Source organism: Petromyzon marinus, assembly GCF_048934315.1.
Source record: "Petromyzon marinus isolate PM22_M1 ecotype Great Lakes invasive population chromosome 84 unlocalized genomic scaffold, UKy_Petmar_22M1.pri1.0 chr84_unloc.3, whole genome shotgun sequence".
Lineage (NCBI taxonomy): Eukaryota > Metazoa > Chordata > Hyperoartia > Petromyzontiformes > Petromyzontidae > Petromyzon > Petromyzon marinus.
The window spans coordinates 1,778,093-1,798,590 of NW_027422640.1; the positions used below are offsets into that span (position 1 = coordinate 1,778,093).

The following is a 20,498-nucleotide window of genomic DNA, read 5'->3' on the forward strand; positions in this document are numbered from 1 at the left end:
ATACATCAAAAAGAACGGCGAGAAGCCGGTTGCCGCGTGAGGAGCCATTCTATAGACGGCCAAAACCCCCGGAATGTGAAGGTCCCAATCGGTCTGGGAGTCACACACCTGGTGACACAACATAGATGTGAGCGTCCTATGCAGCCGCTCCACCATGCCATCGGTTTGTGGGTGATAGGGGGAAGTGCGAATCTTTTTCGTACCAAGAAGCGCACACACCTCGTGCAGAAGGACGCCAGAGAAGTTGTTCCCTTGGTCAGTCAGCAGCCGTTCGGGAGCACCCTTGTCGAGGACATAGCCCTGGACAAAGGCCTCGGCAACGGCTGCTGCTGACTGGTTAGCGAGAGGCCATGCCATAGGCCATCGGGTGAAATATTCCACGCCAACCAGCAGGTACTTGTTACCCCTAGGGGTCGCAGGGAAGGGCCCCAATATATCGAGTGCGACGAGTTCGTTAACCCGAGAGACGGTGATAGATTGTAGCGGTGGGCAGGCGCCTTTCGCTGGTGGTTTTCGTTGGGCGCACTGAGTGCATGCACCCAGGAGGTCATCCACATCCCTTGCCATACCCGGCCAGAAGAAATCCAGCTGGAGCACGGCAAGGGTCTTGTGGGTCCCCAGGTGCAAAAGCCGCTCGTGTGCGGCCCAAACGGCCTTACCCCACAAAGCGGATGGCACCACAAGCCTGTGACGGCATGCCCTCCGATCCCAATGCATTAGGAGCCCCTGGAGCAGCCCGTATGAATCAATCCCCGCGACCCCCGCACGGAACCCCCTGCGCGACGACGCAACGCGAGGAGGGATGCGTCCTCCATCTGGAGGCGCCCCCATTCCGCAACGGACAACCCCAGCAAAGAGTCCGCACCTCCCTCCCCGATAGGACCCTCAGGCAAGGGGTCCTCAGTGGCAGCAGCGAGAACCGGGATATCTAAGGGGGGGCTATCCTCTGGCGGCTTACAACGTCCCGATCCCCTGAGACAAGCGCAATCTGAGGCGGGCGGCAGGCGAGACAGCGCATCCGCATTAGTGTGCCGAGCACCCTTCCGATATGTGGTCGTGAAATCATAATCCTGAAGGATTTCGAACCATCGGGACAATTGCCCCGAAGGCTGCGTCACCCGCAAGGCATATTGTAATGCCGCATGGTCTGTACGGACAGTGAAATGCCGACCGTACAGGTATGGGCGATACTGTTGCATAAAAAATACAATAGCCAAGAGTTCCCGACGCGTGACGCAGTATCTCTGTTCCGCCGGAGACAAAACCCTACTGCCATAAGCCACGGCGCGTTCCACACCACAGATCACCTGTGAGAGCACACCCCCAATGCCCGTATTGCTGGCATCTGTATCGAGCAGGAAGGGTTCCGAAAAATCGGGGTAGCTCAATGGAGGGGCCCGCACGAGAGCGTCGCGAAGGGAACAAAAAGCGACCTCCTCCTCCTGGCCCCAGTGAAATTTCACTCCCATCGCCGTCAGAGCGTGTAAGGGCTTAGCAATGGTCGCGAAATCCGCGATGAACCGCCGGTAATAAGACGCAAATCCAATGAAACTCCTGACCTCAGCCACCGAGGTGGGGGTTGGCCAGGAGCTGACACACTGCGTCTTTGCGGGATCGGTGGATATGCCCGAGCGGCTGACGATGTGCCTCAAATAGCGTACGGATTCCCGTAGCAGGTGGCACTTTTGCGGCTTAAATTTCAAATTCGCAGCACACATTTTGAGGAACACGGCGCGCAAGCGCAAAAGGTGTTCGTCAAATGTCTTGCTGAACACGATGACGTCATCCAGATAGATCAAACAGACGTTCCACTGTATGCCAGCCAAACCAGTTCCATAAGGCGCTGAAATGTCGCCGGAGCGGAGTGTAATCCCATAGGTAACCGGTTAAATTGGAATAGGCCGTGTGGTGTGCGAAACGCAGTCTTTGGCTTGGACTCATCATCCAATGGGAGTTGCCAGAATCCGGATAACAAGTCCAACGTAGAAAAAAAACGTGAGCCAGCCAGAGCATCCAGAGATTCGTCCATCCGGGGAAGTGGATACGCGTCGGCCACGGAGATCTTATTAAGGCGGCGAAAATCCACACAGAATCGCAAGGACCCATCGTGCTTTTTGACAAGCACTATGGGTGCTCCCCATGGACTGGTGGAAGGGGCTATAATGTCTGCAGCCAGCATGTCATCCACTGCCAATTTGACATGATCTTTTTCGGCCGGACTTAACCGAAAAGGATTCTGGCGTACCGGGGCATTGTCACCCGTGTCAATGTGGTGACGCAACAATTTCGTGCACCCAATGTCATATTTGTGTTTACTAAAGACATCGGAAAATTCCGTCAGAAGGGTGCGTAGGCCGGCACGCTGGGAGTCACTCGTGCCCGAACATAGTGCGTCCATCCAACTATCGTCCCCCTCAGAATGCGGTTGAGCCAGAGGATCGGTCCCCACATTACCCATAACCGTGTCTACCATGGGGACCGGCGTCGCGTGCGCGAGCACAGTTTTCTGAGGAACGACGGCCGTCTGTACGCCAACGTTAAGGACGAGGATAAACGGATCATCGCTTCCCTTAACGAGCGTTTGAGCGGCCACCAGATCCAGCCCGTTTTCCCCAGCCCTCGAGGGCCCTAACAGAATTCCCTGGTCCAGAACACCGGGCACGAAAGGCCGACGCAAGCGAAGGGGCACGAGCATTTGTGCCCCGGGAGGTACACGCGCCGTCCGAGTGACGAACGCTTGTATCGACGCGCACGCTGCCCTTGAGGTGACAGGGGAAGGCAGGAATGTTACCCGTCGGCCCGAGGGAAGCTCGATGCAACCCTGATCAATTAGAATTTTAATCGGCATTTTGCCCAAAAAGTCCGTCCCCAACAAGCACGGAACCGCCAGCGAGGACGAGACTAATATCGGCCCGGAGAGTTTGATATCGCCAATGCAAATTTGTGCTCGAATTTGGCCTATGATACCCAGCGAACCCCCGTTCGCTGCGTAACACGGAACGGTGACTGGGAGCAAGGGGCGGCTTTGAACGGGAAGAATATTATAAATCAAGTCTGACACAATGGTCGCCGAAGCTCCCGTATCGACGAGGATACGCACCTCGACCCCGTCAATGCGACCCGTTACCACGGACGAGCCTGCCGACGCAGCAACAATGCGGTGGGCCAATTCCGTCCACTGCCCCGGCCCGAGCACCCTCTCGACCCCGCCGCCACCCAACAAACCAATGGGCGTACCCCGAGGCCCGTACACCGAAACGCGCGAGGTGGGGACAGGTGTGTGCACAGGCCGAGCATGTGGGGTGCCGCGACTTGCCGGATTGCGATGCGGAGGCCTGTAGGCTGGAGCGCCGTCCGACTGTCCCGGCTGTCGTTGACGAGGCGCCCGGCATTCCGCAGCCACGTGGCCCTTGCGGCCACAGTTGTAGCACGTGATGAGCGCCTTGGGGTGCTCCTGGCGATCCAGTGTTGTCCGAGCCGGCCTCCCTCCGGATCTCCACTCCACCGGGCGACCCGCCGCGAAGACCTCCTCGGAGGGGGGGATGGTCGGCGTCCCAGCGCACACCATAGCTGCGCCCTTGGGGACGAGAGGTGATCGACGCTGCGCTATCAGGTGCGCGTGGATGTGTCTTGCTGCCCGCAAGGAGCACATGTCCGCATCGTCCTCTGCGACGATGACGATCTGTAGCTCCTGGGCCAACGCCAGGAGCTTCTCCGTCACCATCGTGTCCACCCCTTCGCCGTCCATCCGCGGGAAAGCCGCTTTTGCGAGGGCCAGGAGAGCCGTGCGATACGCCAGCGGTGGCTCCTTCTGGCCCCTGCACCGCTCGTGGAAGAGTTTGCGGCAGTCCGACGATGGCCCGTAGACTATGGTGAGGACCTGGAGCGCCGACTGTAGCATAGATCGCGTTGATCTGGGAGCTGTGATGAGCGTAGCAAGGGCGTCATCGTCCAGCATGGCCGGTAGCGCACTCAACGCCTCGTTGTCCGTCCAGCCGGCCATCTCTTGATGAGCAAGAAAGCGGCGTTGAAAGGCCCCCCAGTCGCCGCCGTCTGAAACGAACTCCTTCAACACCGGCAGGCGTTGTTGAAACGATGGCTTCGTCTCCGAGAGGTGCCGCGCGCCATTTCCGGCCTCTCCGCCAGTGTTGGAGGGGCTGGGGACACCCATCGGCGGTCGCGCAGGTGATGACGAAGCGCCCGCCGATTGGTCCTGACAGCGGGCGTCCGTTGGTGATGACGTCACCACCGCTGATTGGCCCACAGCGTCCACGGGGGGCTGCGACCCTCCAATCGCCGTGGTGGACACTGTCATGGCGGCAAATCCGAAATCTGGTGGCTGTGTTTCGGCGGGAATGGCCGTTGAACGGCGTTCGTCTCTCTGCCGCCTTTGCGCCCGCAGCCCCGTGTGGTTGATTTCCTCCAGCGTGGAAGCCGCGGCATACAGCAGCTCAGCCAGTCGAGAGTGAGCCGCCTGCAACCCATCCTCCATCGGCGGCCACTCCTCCAGCGGCGGCTGCTGTTGGGGTGTCTGGGGCATCCCAGGATCGTCGGCCGCGGCCTCTGGCGCAATCCCAGGCGAGCTGTCCTCCTCCTGGGGTTCCTGTGATCGGTTTGTACTCCTTGTGTCCATTTTAAGACCACTTCTGACACCAGTTGTAGTGGGTTCCAGGACACGGAGACGGCAGAATAGAAGCAGCACTATTTATTTAAACCTTAACAAGGGTTACACTAGAAGTGGTAGCGGCCCCTCCACCCGTATAACTCAGGAACACACCCCAGGCTCTCTAGCCTAAGCTCTAGGCTCCCAGTTCCTCCTGGTAGGGCTCTAAGGGAGGCTATCAGATCTGGCCCTGGTTAGGCACAGATCTCGGCACCCCGCCGACCAGACCGGCCCTTAGAAGGACTCTGACTCTGGGGCTCTGGGGCCGCACCACTGGCTTGCTGTGCCGGCCCTGAAAAGGGCAGCGGTCATAGGAGTTCCAGGGTCTCACCTAGCTGGCCTTCTTTCTTCACTGGTTGCTTCAGCCTCGGGCCCCACACTCTGCCCCGAGCTCCCTGGCTCCCCGCACTTTATACCCACTGGAGCCTTAGCGGACGTTGTTGTAGCCACCAAGGTGTGGGTGAACCACACCTTCCCGTGCCATGTGTTTATTCCCCATAGCACCCCTACACTTGCGTAAACACTCGGACATGCATAGCCGACGCATGAACACAACTTTTGACAAAAGATTTCCCCTCGCCACTGCTGTCATTGTCCTCACTCCTCACTTCTCACTTCACTCCTCTCCCCGCACTCCACGCTCTCCCCTCCCCTTAACCCCCAATCTGCTCCTGCCTTCACTTTTCCCATAACCCAACCCTCCCTTTCCCATCCCTTCACTCTTCTCCCCCGATACTCACGCCTACCCAGCCATTGAGGGATAATATTTGGTGAGTGAATGCGTGCCTGCTTGAGTTGGTGGGTGACTTGGTGAGTGGATCGATGAGTGAGTATGTTGAGTTGGTTGATGATGTGAGTGAGTAGGTGGGTCAGTGGTGTGTGAGTGGGTTGGTGAATGAGTAAATTAGTGTGTGAGTGGGTTGGTGAATTAGTGAATTAGTGTGAGTGGGTGAGTAACTGTATAGTGAGTAGGTGGGTCCACATTGAATGCTGCACTCACTGTACATTAAAGTACAAAAGGAAGAAAAGTTATGCATATGCATGGCTGCTGCAACGCTTTCCATCATCTTCAGCAACATTTAATTAGCGATGATGATAGCCCTCACACTAGGTGCAAGAAGTGAGGTTACCGTAGACCACACTGAGAAAATGGAGCCCTGATAGCGGCTCTGCAGTGGAGAGTGAGGTTAACGGTTTGATCCACGTAGCCAATTCAAGCCCCTGGTTCTCAAACTATTGGGGAAAGTGAAGCCAGTGACAGAGAACAAGTACACACACTATTACACTGCACTCCAAAGCACAAAGACAATCTCCCCGTGGAGCCTGCATACACTTTTGAGGCAATTGCTGATCGCACTTCCCTGACCAGCAACGCCCTTGGCTGCCTTACTTTCCCCATTGCTGATGTTCACACACCATATCATGTACTCATTTAAGGTTTAGTCACCCAAGGGGAGTTCCAGGACCAGATTGTTTATCACTCACCACTGATGCTGTTACCAGATATTAAACCTAGGTCACTTAGTTAATAATGGAATGTGCAAACGACTTTCCCAACATTCCCATAAACGCATAAAAATGCACAATGAAAGAAACTCATATATATACACACACAGACATGTACACACACAAACGTACACGTAGTGTACATATAAACTCACACACTCCTACACATGTACAAGTACAGCCTTTGGTCACTCCACTGCTGGATAAGGCACTCCCACACAATGCAGGTCTTGGGGGTTATTTGACCAGACATCACCACTCAAGTCAGTGTGGGTTGGTGTAGAACATCGAGATGAATGTTGTTCCATTGCCATAATGCAGCTCCGCAGGCTACAACACCTGTTGTTATGCATGTCAGTCATGGGTAGAAGCACCATCCAGGGTCGATCCTATTTAGATTTTCAGATTTATTAGATCTTACGTGTACACTAATATACACACTCTCATATATGAATATACACACTCACATATCCATATGCACTAATATCCATATACACGAATACTTGCACATTACTACACACTCACACACACTTATACACACCCATGTTTGAGTCTGCAGTTGTTTTAATGTTACAGTATTTTTCACATTAAAATAAATGCAAGCCATCTTCATATAAGGATTCACATTCGTAAGGCGCAATTCGTCCAGTGATCTGAGTGCGCCATGAACAAATTAGTTAATATACGCGTGTACGTGCAGGCAGTCCCAGGTTTACGGAAATCCGAATTTACGGAAATGCTCCCATAAATAATGTGAAAAAACTCAACGTGTGGAAATGTTTGCATTAGTTACATAAGTGCAACTAGTGCAGCACGTTGAGGTCGACGATGTCTACTGCGGAGCGAGGCTTAAGCCCCGCCTCAAACAAAACGCCGCCTTCACCGAGCCCGAGCTTCACGAGGATTAAGGTGAAAAAAAATATATTCCATAACGTAATTATTTTCGTTTTGTAGCATTATGTTATTGCTTGTTGTCTATGCTTAGAACTATATATGTTCCCATGCTTCTATTGCTGGTTTGCATTTTGTGTTTATTTCACGAGTTTTTTTTACTTGAGTTACTGTGTGCGTGTTGACGAGGTCTGGCAAAACAACACCTTTTTAAACACAAACACGTTTCAGATTATAAAGGTACAGTGCAGTATAATTGAATGGATGATTGTGAGTAAACTGATATTTGTGAATGTCACCTGTTATATATATAAAATGTATAACACAGAAGCTTGAAACAATGAGCAGCTTTGCTCATGAACGTGTGCGCTCTGGTCACGTGCACCGCCATTGTGAGTGTCCCTCACCGCGTGTTTGACTCCGCGGTTCCCGTGGGCTCAGTGAGTCAGCGCTGTCCCTTCTCTCGTCCACCTGGGTGTAGGCTGGGTCACAACAAGATCGGAGACAGCGGCCTCCAGCTTATAGCGGACGTGATGTTGGTGAGAGAAGGGAGTTTGAAGTGGTTAGAGTGAGTAATGTCCTGATGCACACACACTTATATAAGTACACCTAAACAAATATATACACACACATGTGGACACAAAACACAAAGATACTCAGTATAGCATGATAATGTATTTTAACGTCGATTATAACTTTATTTTTTTATGCACTCTTCAGTTAAGTTATTAACCACACTTATTACAGCACTTTGAACCACTATTAAATAATAGAATTACAATTGTCACATTACCTACTCTAACCAATGATATTGTTTCGAACTATATTATGTTAATACAGTAGATCATCGATTATGTCCAGCGGCTTCGGAGGGAAGGGGGTGCTAGATTTTCAAAAACACCAGATAATCGCATCATTATTTAATATAACTTGTTTTTGCAAAGTCTTGAATAAGATTATGTTTATAGGTGTTCTGTATATATTTAGTGTTTCAAATCGTTTGCGATGTGAAAATCGCTTAAATAAATATGCAAAGACAAAATAAATATCCTGCTGTAAAAAGTGACTATTTACTGTACCGCATTCACCACTCCAATATCAAAGACTCTGCATGGGGTGATGTGCGTACTAGGATCTTGTTCAACAACTTGTGTTTGACAACGACTTGTGTTTGACAACAACAACTTGTGTTTGACAACATCAACTTGTGTTTGACAACAACTTGTGTTTGACAACGACTTGTGTTTGACAACAACAACTTGTGTTTGACAACAACAACTTGTTTGACAACAGCTTGTGTTTGACAACAACAACCTGTGTTTGACAACAACAACTTGTGTTTGACAACAACTTGTGTTTGACAACAACTTGTGGTTGCCGTGAGCGGCAATCGAACCAGGTTTGTGGCTCACTGTGCTAACCACTGCACCACTACTTCCCACGCGCATGCACACAAATATGCATACACTAAGATACACATGTACCAAACACGCATAGAGATGGACAAACGCAAATGCACACATAGTAGACATTCACACACATCACATTAAACCCAAAAACCTAAACAGCAGTTGCTATTTGCAAGCTCCAATTAAAGTTGACATGAGGTTCATTTCTGCACAATCTCCACAAACACGACCCTCAACCACTGTCCCATCAACCACCACCACCCCTCACCACCCCTCACCATCCCCCACTCTGTGCCTAGACCCTCCACCCATCCCCTCTGCCTCCAATAACAGTCTCTTCTCTCCCTGCAGCCTGCGTCAATGCTCACTGACGGACAAGTCGGGTTCCTCTCTCAGTGTCATCCTCAAGGCCAACACAGGTTTGAAGTTTCTCAGGTAAGCTCTGCTGTTCGTTTCTCGCTTGTGCTCTGTGCACCAACTGTGCTAATTGTTGGTGCAACGCGTCGTGAAGTAAACATTTAATGGGTTACAGTCAAACTTTGTGGGCAGGAGAGGGCAGGGAAGAAAAATCTAGAGGCATCTCACATTTCCTACACTTAATAACCATACCATTCTTATATGTAAACATTTACTGGAGGCTGGTTTCACCAAAATGCCTGCTTAATCGAGTCCACTTTCAAAATGGTTTACTGTAACCTCAACACATTTGTTAAATTTAACACGTAGGCTTAAGCAATATTCATATTCTTAGTTCTTTCGGTAAAGTCACGTTGAAGGGAAACAACAAAATAATAAAATATATATAAAACAATAAAAATTCTCACGACGTTTCGACCATAACACACCTGAAGACGACCGTTTGTGTTATGGTCGAAACGTCGTGAGAATTTTTATTATTTGATATATATTTTCTTATTTTGTTTCCCTTCAACGTGACTTTACCGAAAGAACTAAGAATATGAATTACTGCAGTCACGAAAGCTTTAAATCAAAATATTCATATTCACAACATATTGTTAGCAGATACATTAATTGTAAGTATCTCCCTGTCTTCCTCGATGGTGCAACTTTTGTTTATATAAATGCAAACACTTTTCATATTATAAATATATATTGCAGTATAATTGAATGGATGATTGTGAGTAAACTGATATTTGTGAATGCCACCTATTATACTTAAAATGTATAACACAGAAGCATACACAAATGAGCCTCTTTGTATAGGAACGTGTGTGCTCTGGTCACGTGCACCGCCATTGTGAGTGTCCTTAACTCACCGCGTGTTTGACTCCGCGGTTCCCGTGGGCTCAGTGAGTCAGCGCTGTCCCTTCTCCCGTCCACCCGGGTTTAGGCTGAGTCTCAACGTGATCGGAGACAGCGGCCTCCGACTTTTAGTGGACGTGATGTTGGGGAGAGAAGGGAGTTTGAAGTGGTTACAGTGAGTAATGTCCTGATGCACACACTTATATAAGTACACCTAAACAAATATATATACACATATACAGACACAAAACACAAAGATACACAGTATAGCATGATAATGTTGTATTTAATGTCGATAATAACTTTCTTTTTTTATGCACTCATCAATTAAGTTATTAGCCACACTTATTACAGCGCTTTTAACCACTATTAAATAACAATACAATTGTCACATTACCTACTCTAACCAATGATATTGTTTTAAACTATATTATGTTAATACAGTAGATCATCGATTAAATTATCCAGCGGCTTCGGAGGGAAAGGGGGTGCTGGATTTTCAAAAACACCAGATAATCGGATCATTATTTAAAATAGCTCATTTTTGCAAATTCTTGAATAAGATTATGTTTTAACGTGTTCTGTATATATATTTAGTGTTTTAAATAGTTTGTGATATGAAAATCGCTTAACTAAATATACAAAATAATAAATTGATAAAATAAAATAACACAATAATATTCTCACGACGTTTCGGCCACAACACAAGCGGCCTTCATCAGGTGAAGGGAGCGAGACTGTCTGGTAGGACAGCGCTGGAGTGAGAGAGCCACGTTCAGATCACGGCTTTTAAGCTGTGTGAGAGGAACAAAGAGCCTTGACGAAGGAATTAGCATAAAATTTAGCATTGAAAAGGTTGAATGATTAGCTTGTGACTGGTCACAGAAATAGCTATGTTAAAAGTTAAAGCATACACATCCGCAGAGGCACCCATTGTTAAAAGGAATTAGCATAGAATTTAGCATTGAAATAGCTAAATTAAGGCATTCGCTTGTAACTGCTACAGAAATAGTTACGTTGAAGTCAGAGCATACACATTCACCGAGGCACTTAGTACAAATCAAAACAGGAGAATTTAGCATTGAAATAACTAGGCGAATTTAGCATTGAAATAACTGGGTGATTTGCTAGTGACTGGTCACAGAAATGCCTACACATCTGAGCTATTCACAGTACTATATAGTGAACCAATAAAAACTAAAATATAAATTACCTTCATGTTATCAATAAACTCTATATTCTCCAATCAGCTAAGCTACCAACCATAAGTCGTTATATATCACAATGCTATATGGCGAAAAAATGGGTGGATTCTTACCCTCAAATTTCCGTACCACGGATAGCTACGGGCCCCGTTCAGACGGACGAGTTCGTCCATGGTCGGAACAGAGGAGGGGGAGAGAGACAGCTGCGAAGCCCTAGTATACTCCATGTTGTAAACCATACCATTAACCGTGGTGTGAGAGGTATTAAGAGGCAATGCTGGCGAAAGAGCTGCGGTCTGAAGGTCATCGTAAAATTACAATTAATTAAGAACAGAAATGATTTAACACATCTTTCCAGTGGTTACTAAGCCTGAATCCATCTTCTCGGTTGAAATTGTCTCTGTGCTTGTATATGTGAATGGCCTCATGAACGAATCTCTCATGGTAGCCAGTTGGTTTGCAAAGAACCTCCGTCTTGGAGAAGTCAATGTCATGTGAGCCCACTGAATTGTAACAGTGATCTGCCACGGCAGAGGAGTTCGTCTTACCGTGTTTCAAGTCTGCTTTATGTTCGCGGATGCGGTCCGAGATATGTCTTTTGGTTTCTCCAATGTAGCTACTACCACAGAGGCACTTTAGTTTGTAAACGCCCTGGTACTGTATGTCTGGAAGAGCATCTTTTACAGATGGAACTAAATCACGGATTTTGTGTACTGTGTTGAATCGGACCTGGATCTTGTGTTTATTCAGGATTTTGGAGATCTTTTTAGTGACCCCTGCAATGTAGGGTAAGGTGATGGTTTTGAGTGGCTCCACAAGAGGATCCTTCTTCATGACTGGAGTGATGGCTTTGCGGATTGTGTAGTCGGAGTAGCCATTAGCCCTGAGAGCCTGGTGTACGTGCTTGAGTTCACTGGTAATGTGTTCCTGGTCGGAAATGCATTGGGCTCTATGGTATAGAGTCTTGATGAGGCAGTTCTTCTGGGATGGATGGTGGTGGGAATCCGGTTTCAAGTAAGCATCTGTATGGGTAGCTTTCCTGTAGACAGAGTGGCTCATTGAACCATCATGTCTCCTTTTAATTAAGACATCCAGAAAGGGTAGTTTGCCATCTTTTTCGACCTCCATGGTAAATCTGATGGCTGGGTGTATGGAATTGATGTGGTCGCGGAATTGGTCTAGAGCAGGATGGCCATGTGGCCAGATGACAAAGGTGTCATCAACGTACCTCTTCCATAAGGTCGGGCGTAGAGTGGCAGTCTGGATGGCGTCAGTTTCAAATTTTTCCATGAATACGTTGGCTACAACCGGAGATAGGGGGGAGCCCATTGGGGTGCCCTCAGTTTGTTTGTAGAAAGTTCCATTCCAGGTGAAGTATGTGTTGGTTAAGCAATGTCTCACCAGGGGGGGTACATCAGTATGCAGTCCTTGATGAACCAGGTCTTCAATGATAGCGATGGTGTCAGGTACCAGGACTTTGGTGAACAAGGACACCACATCAAAACTGACAAGCAGGTCGTTTGGGGACAGGGAAATGTCTTTGATTGTCGATACCAGGTGAGTAGAATTTAGTACCATGTCGACGTTGCACTCAAGGGCTTGAGTCACATCTCTGCAGACGTAGCAAGATCTGAAATCGCTGCAACCCTCAAAAACGCTAAGTTGCCACCTAGCAACATCAGCAAAGACGAACGTTTTGAATTATCTCAATTAAAAAAGAGGGATGATATTGTCGTTCTCTCAGCCGACAAAGGCAATGCCACTGTCATCATGGACAAAACAGAATATAACAACAAAATTCAAGAACTACTCAACGATGGCAGCTATACAAAAATAAAAAGAGATCCCACCAACAGCCTGGTCACCAAAACGAACAAAATTATCTCTGATTCAACAGCATTAATTGATGAGAACAAACAGTTCTTGTTGAAACCCTCTGCTGCCAGACCACCAAGATTATATGGCCTTCCAAAGATACACAAAGAAGATACACCCCTTCGTCCCATCGTCTCTACTATCAGCTCCCCCACCTACAAACTGGCACGTTTTCTGGCTGATATACTGCGACCTTTCACTGGAAAAACCACCTCTGCGGTACTAAATTCTACTCACCTGGTATCGACAATCAAAGACATTTCCCTGTCCCCAAACGACCTGCTTGTCAGTTTTGATGTGGTGTCCTTGTTCACCAAAGTCCCGGTACCTGACACCATCGCTATCATTGAAGACCTGGTTCATCAAGGACTGCATACTGATGTACCCCCCCTGGTGAGACATTGCTTAACCAACACATACTTCACCTGGAATGGAACTTTCTACAAACAAACTGAGGGCACCCCAATGGGCTCCCCCCTATCTCCGGTTGTAGCCAACGTATTCATGGAAAAATTTGAAACTGACGCCATCCAGACTGCCACTCTACGCCCGACCTTATGGAAGAGGTACGTTGATGACACCTTTGTCATCTGGCCACATGGCCATCCTGCTCTAGACCAATTCCGCGACCACATCAATTCCATACACCCAGCCATCAGATTTACCATGGAGGTCGAAAAAGATGGCAAACTACCCTTTCTGGATGTCTTAATTAAAAGGAGACATGATGGTTCAATGAGCCACTCTGTCTACAGGAAAGCTACCCATACAGATGCTTACTTGAAACCGGATTCCCACCACCATCCATCCCAGAAGAACTGCCTCATCAAGACTCTATACCATAGAGCCCAATGCATTTCCGACCAGGAACACATTACCAGTGAACTCAAGCACGTACACCAGGCTCTCAGGGCTAATGGCTACTCCGACTACACAATCCGCAAAGCCATCACTCCAGTCATGAAGAAGGATCCTCTTGTGGAGCCACTCAAAACCATCACCTTACCCTACATTGCAGGGGTCACTAAAAAGATCTCCAAAATCCTGAATAAACACAAGATCCAGGTCCGATTCAACACAGGACACAAAATCCGTGATTTAGTTCCATCTGTAAAAGATGCTCTTCCAGACATACAGTACCAGGGCGTTTACAAACTAAAGTGCCTCTGTGGTAGTAGCTACATTGGAGAAACCAAAAGACATATCTCGGACCGCATCCGCGAACATAAAGCAGACTTGAAACACGGTAAGACGAACTCCTCTGCCGTGGCAGATCACTGTTACAATTCAGTGGGCTCACATGACATTGACTTCTCCAAGACGGAGGTTCTTTGCAAACCAACTGGCTACCATGAGAGATTCGTTCATGAGGCCATTCACATATACAAGCACAGAGACAATTTCAACCGAGAAGATGGATTCAGGCTTAGTAACCACTGGAAAGATGTGTTAAATCATTTCTGTTCTTAATTAATTGTAATTTTACGATGACCTTCAGACCGCAGCTCTTTCGCCAGCATTGCCTCTTAATACCTCTCACACCACGGTTAATGGTATGGTTTACAACATGGAGTATACTAGGGCTTCGCAGCTGTCTCTCTCCCCCTCCTCTGTTCCGACCATGGACGAACTCGTCCGTCTGAACGGGGCCCGTAGCTATCCGTGGTACGGAAATTTGAGGGTAAGAATCCACCCATTTTTTCGCCATATAGCATTGTGATATATAACGACTTATGGTTGGTAGCTTAGCTGATTGGAGAATATAGAGTTTATTGATAACATGAAGGTAATTTATATTTTAGTTTTTATTGGTTCACTATATAGTACTGTGAATAGCTCAGATGTGTAGGCATTTCTGTGACCAGTCACCAGCAAATCACCCAGTTATTTCAATGCTAAATTCGCCTAGTTATTTCAATGCTAAATTCTCCTGTTTTGATTTGTACTAAGTGCCTCGGTGAATGTGTATGCTCTGACTTCAACGTAACTATTTCTGTAGCAGTTACAAGCGAATGCCTTAATTTAGCTATTTCAATGCTAAATTCTATGCTAATTCCTTTTAACAATGGGTGCCTCTGCGGATGTGTATGCTTTAACTTTTAACATAGCTATTTCTGTGACCAGTCACAAGCTAATCATTCAGCCTTTTCAATGCTAAATTTTATGCTAATTCCTTCGTCAAGGCTCTTTGTTCCTCTCACACAGCTTAAAAGCCGTGATCTGAACGTGGCTCTCTCACTCCAGCGCTGTCCTACCAGACAGTCTCGTCCCTTCACCTGATGAAGGCCGCTTGTGTTGTGGCCGAAACGTCGTGAGAATATTATTGTGTTATTTTATTTTATCAATTTATTATTTTATTCTCATTCTACGTGACTTTACCGAAAGAACCGAAGAAGATGAATCATTGCAGTCACGAAAGCTTTAAATCGAAATTTAAATATACAAAGACAAAATTAATATCCTGCTGTAAAAAGTGACTATTTACTGTACGGCACTCAGCACTTCAATATCGAAGACTCTGCATGGGGTGATGTGCGTACTACGCTCTTGTTTAACAACTTGTGTTTGACAACAACTTGTGTTTGACAACAACTTGTGTTTGAGAACAACAACTTGTGTTTGACATTGACTTGTGTTTGACAACTTGTGTTTGACATCGACTTGTGTTTGACATCGACTTGTGTTTGACAACAACAACTTGTGTTTGACATCGACTTGTGTTTGACATCGACTTGTGTTTGACAACAACAACAACTTGTGTTTGACATCGACTTGTCCTTGACAACAACTTGAGTTTGACAACAACTTGTGTTTGACAACAACAACAACTTGTGCTTGACAACAACAACTTGTGTTTGACAACAACAACTTGTGTTTGACAACAACAACTTGTGTTTGACGACAACAACCTGTGTTTGACGACACCACCCTGTGTTTGACAACAACAACTTGTGTTTGACAACAACTTGTGTTTGACAACAACTTGTGTTTGACATCGACTTGTGTTTGACAACAACTTGTGTTTGACAACAACTCGTGTTTGACATCGACTTGTGTTTGACAACAACTACTTGTGTTTGACAACAACTACTTGTGTTTGACAACAACAACTTGTGTTTGACAACAACAACAACTTGTGTTTGTGTTTGACAATCGCCGGACTGATGCAGCCTTCAGACCGGTGCTCTGGCGAACGCCAAACTGCACGCAATTTTCGCCTGATGGCACTGTATATTTACTGTTTCTGTTAGTATAGTTATTAGTCATGAAAATGTAAATACGTGCAGTATTTGCATTGTTTAATTGTATGTAGTGTATAATGTACTGTATATATTATTTGACACTGAAATAAAGCACAACTACTCATTTTGTCATACATGGTGCCGATCTCCGGACTGGTACAGCATTTGCAGCGGTTTTACCGCATGTTGGAAGCCAGATAAGCACACTCGGGATAATCGATAATTTATATTTAACGTCATCAATAAAAATTAAGAATTTAACATAACGAACGGCAGCGATCTTGATATCAATTGCCCACCCATATAATTACATTAATAACACCACAACCTGACCCTTTTCGATTTAAAGCTTTCGTGACTACAAGGATTAATCTTCTTTGGTTCTTTCGGTAAAGTCACGTAGAATGAGAATAAAATAATAAAATAAAATAATAAAATTCTCACGACACTTCGACCACAACACAAGCAGCCTTCATCAGGTGAAAGAACAGAACTGTCGGGACGACAGTCGAAATAACCAAAGAAGATGAACCTGTCCCTTATTAAAGCCATAAAGTCTCCAATGGCTCTTATACGCCAACTCTATACATTTTAACATTATTTTTATCCTTGGTTCTTTCGATAAAGTCACGAAAAAACCTAGAATATGAATCCCTGCAGTCACAAAAGCTTTAAATAAAAATTATTTTTTATCCTTACCCAATATACAATTTAAACCAGCCTTGGCCTCGTGATGGGTAGCGTGGACATCTGTGAAAAAGAGCTTTATAGCTTTTCCGATTCTCCAATATAAATAAATATTCAGATTTAGATTCTGGCTACTCTGCCTGTATCTACAGTGTCCTTTCATGGACAAACGCGATGTTTAATCTATATATAATAGGGAAATTTATGATTATGTGTGTCTGTTCAAAATGTTTAGCGTAGTTCCCGATATGCAACAAACTTCAAATTTGCCATGAGGATACTTTACAGACTGTACACCATGCAAAAATTCTAAAAATAGACCTTGGTACTTTTTTTTTGGAGGGGGGGCGCAATAATGCATATTTTTTGCACATATTTTGCACAGCAAGTGAGCTATGATGTCACATCTGTTATGTCACCCGCGCATGCGTAGTGCTTCGCGCGCTGTGCTACGAACCCGGCTACCCAAGTTCGATTCCCGCTCACGGCCAACACCGCTGACGATTATTTTAACCGGTCCTGGGCCTCCCCTAGGTCGACTCAGCCTCAAACGAGTAACTGGTGAGGTGTGTGAACATCGCAACTGGGGAGATTAAGGCGGCCGGGCGTCGTGAATCCAAGTCCCGGGCAAAGCCTTGTAGTAAAGCTAGTACAAAATATTGCGCAGGCGGACCTTACCAAATGCGATGGGTTACATTCCTGGAAACTGCCATGTTGGACAAGGCCGATTTAAACAAATAATAGACAATTAGGGTTGCTTTCCTGGGTCCACAATGATCACTCCCTCTCTCTTTGTTTAACTGATTCTACGAGATTTTCACCCATTGTCATTCTATTGAAGGATGTTGAGTTGCTCTCCATTTCTTGTGAGTGTGTACACTATTTATTTTCCAATGTCACCTCACTAAGTGCCTCTTCTCTTCCTGTAGTCTGCAGCGGTGCTCACTAACGGACAAATCGATCCCAGCTCTTCATGACATCATGATCACCAACAAAGCATTGAGGACACTCATGTAAGCTCTGCTACTCGTGTCTCACATGCTCTCTGCTGCTACAGACAAAACAACTTAGATTCGTCAGTAGCAGTGGCCTTAGCAGAATAAAACATGGAAAAGGCAACGTTTTGAGCAATGGACCTTGACAGCACATTTGTGTGCTATGAACATGAGCCATTGCCAGAAGTGGGGTTAGTAGTGGAGTGTATTCCAGTGCATTTAATATTCATTATTAGACCAAGGAGCATGACCAAACGACTGGGAATGTGCATGATGTTAAATCTGCAAGATAAGCATGATAGAGCCTGGATAGTTCTAGATTTAAAGCTTTCGTGACTGCAAGGATCCATACTCTTTGATTCTATTGGGTAAAGTCACGTAGGTAAAAAATAAAATAACAAAAATCACGACGTTTCGGCCACAACACAAGCGGCCTTCATCAGGTGAAGGGACGAGACTGTCTGGAGGACAGCGCTGGAGTGAAAAAAGCCACACTCAGATCACGACCTTTAAGCTGTGTGAGAAGAAACAAAGCGCCTTGACAAAATAATTAGCATATAATTTAGCATTGAAATGGCTGAGTGATTAGCTTGTGACTGGTCACAGAAATGGGTTAAAGTATACACATCCGCAGAGGCACCCCATGACAAAGGAATTAGCATAGAATTTAGCATTGAAATAGCTGAGTGATTAGCTTGTAACTGGTCACAGAAATAGCTATGTTAAAGTCAGAGCATATACATTCACCGAGGCACCTAGTACAAATCAAACAGGAGAATTTAGCGAAACACAACCACGCTCAGACCGCGGACCTTTAAGCTGTGTGCGAGCAAACAAGGTGTCCTGACAAAGAAATTAGCATAAAAATTAGCATTTGATTGGCCGATTTTAGAAAAGAGGTGGTGTACGTGCCGGTGGACTTGCCGTTTGGCATGGGGGGGGAGGGGGAGTTTACCTATTGATGGTGTGAAAAGGGAATTTATAATAGCTGCGAAAGTTTGGGGTACCACTACTTGAAAAATATACTGTACCATTGAAATTAGTTTAATGTTTAGTTCGATTTAGAACATCTTTCCAATGGTTGCTTAATTTGAAACAATCTTCTCGGTTGAAATTGTATCTGTGTTTGTAGATCTGAATTGACTCGTGAACAAATCTCTGATAAAAACCCGTGGGTTTGCAAAGATCCTTGGTATCGGAGAAAATTATATCGTGATCACCCATAGCGTTGTAACAGTGATCAGCCATGGCAGAAGAATTCGTTTTGCCGTGTTTCAAATCTGATTTGTGCTCGCGAATTCGGTCAGAGACATGTCGCTTTGTCTCCCCGATATAGCAATCACCGCAGATACAACTCAATTTATAAACCCCGGGGTACTGTAAGTTAGGAATGACATCCTTCACGGATGGGATCAGATCACGAATTTTGTGTACTGTATTGAACCGGACCTGGATCTTGTGTTTGTTTAGAATTTTGGAAATCTTTTTAGTAACGCCTGCTATATATGGTAGTGTGATGGTTTTGACCGGAGTATCAAGTGGTTGTTTCTGTATGGAGGGAGAAACAGCTTGGCGGATGATACGGTCAGAGTAACCTTTCCTTTTGAGGGCCAGGTGTACATGTTTTAATTCACTGGTCTGATTTATGCTCGCGAATTCGGTCAGAGACATGTCTCCGTGTGAACCCGCGTCAGCGTGAACCTCTCTCTGTGCTGCAGGGTGGGTGGCAATGACTTCAGTAAGGAGGGGAAGCAGGAGCTGAGGAGCAAATGGACTCCCAGAGGAGGCCTGCGTTTGTAGATTTAAGCGGAGAGGCGACGCTGGCGCTGCAACAGACGGAGCTGCCCCACGCGCAACTCGCACAGCAGACAGGTGCATTTCACCTTAACAGCACTGATCACCGGCACCGACTCGGAGCCTGACTGAGACGACAATGAGCGGGGAGCTCTCTCTGTGAACCCCACACAAAGCCAAGGGTGAACGCGGCTCCAAGATTCTGATAAGCGTGGTGATTCCGATGATGTGTAACTGTATTTATGAATGAGGTGTAGGGAAGCAATGTTGGGGGTAGTGGGGGAGGGGTGGCAGGGGGAATGCGGAGGGTTGCGGGGCAGGGGGTGATTTTCAATGCTCTGGCAGCTCACCTGTTACGTCACGTAGCTACAACATTTTCATAAATTGTGCATTTGTCACAATGCCATACACACCATACAAATCGTACACCTGATATTTTTTTGCTTATAACTTGCCCATTGCTTTCATCTTCATTCTTGTGTCAACTCACGTTCAAATATCTTCTTTGTTATTGTGTGAACTCAAGTTCAAATACACCATTTTTTTAAAAATATCACCTTCCTATTATTACATTACTTATCTTTACTTACAGCTTTCGTTACTGCAGGATTTCGTATTCTTTGCCGCCCGGGTAAAACTGCATGACCGGGAGTTGGAGCCATTCCCTCTACACCTTCGGGTGCGACAGGGATGTCCTCTGGCTCACACATTAATTTACATCTATTTCTACCACGTACTTCCTGAAGCCTTCTATTTGCTACAGCTACAATGGGAGGCTTGTTGTATATGTGGGTTATGAAATTTTGATGAAAATAATGAAAATTAAATGAAATATAATATTTGCATAATTTTTCCGAAATTATGTTAATTTGTGTAATTATGCATATAAATTATGCTAAATCGAGGGATAATCGTATTAATTTATACGAGTGGTTGTGTTAATGACAGCCTTTATGATAATCAGGCCC

The 20,498-nt window shown here is 46.2% G+C and overlaps 1 protein-coding gene and 1 long non-coding RNA gene across 4 annotated transcripts in view; both read left to right on the forward strand.

Annotated features, from left to right (window-relative positions):
- The window catches only part of LOC116957736 (NACHT, LRR and PYD domains-containing protein 3-like), a 40,271-nt gene extending 20,449 nt beyond the window's left edge, over positions 1 to 19,822 (forward strand). For 2 of the 3 annotated variants that reach the window (XM_076059153.1, XM_076059154.1), the window contains 5 exons: positions 7,542 to 7,628; positions 8,821 to 8,904; positions 9,821 to 9,907; positions 17,175 to 17,307; positions 17,671 to 17,748. In XM_076059153.1, the coding sequence (XP_075915268.1) occupies positions 7,542 to 7,628; positions 8,821 to 8,904; positions 9,821 to 9,907; positions 17,175 to 17,307; positions 17,671 to 17,718 (439 nt within the window). In that variant the 3' untranslated portion in view covers positions 17,719 to 17,748. Of the gene's footprint in view, positions 1 to 7,541; positions 7,629 to 8,820; positions 8,905 to 9,820; positions 9,908 to 17,174; positions 17,308 to 17,670; positions 17,755 to 19,454 lie in introns of those variants that run through there. The other variant, XM_076059155.1, reaches the window with a different exon arrangement.
- Positions 1 to 20,498, forward strand: part of LOC142908446 (uncharacterized) — a 313,842-nt gene that overhangs the window by 279,657 nt on the left and 13,687 nt on the right. The gene's annotated exons all lie outside the window — the stretch shown is intronic.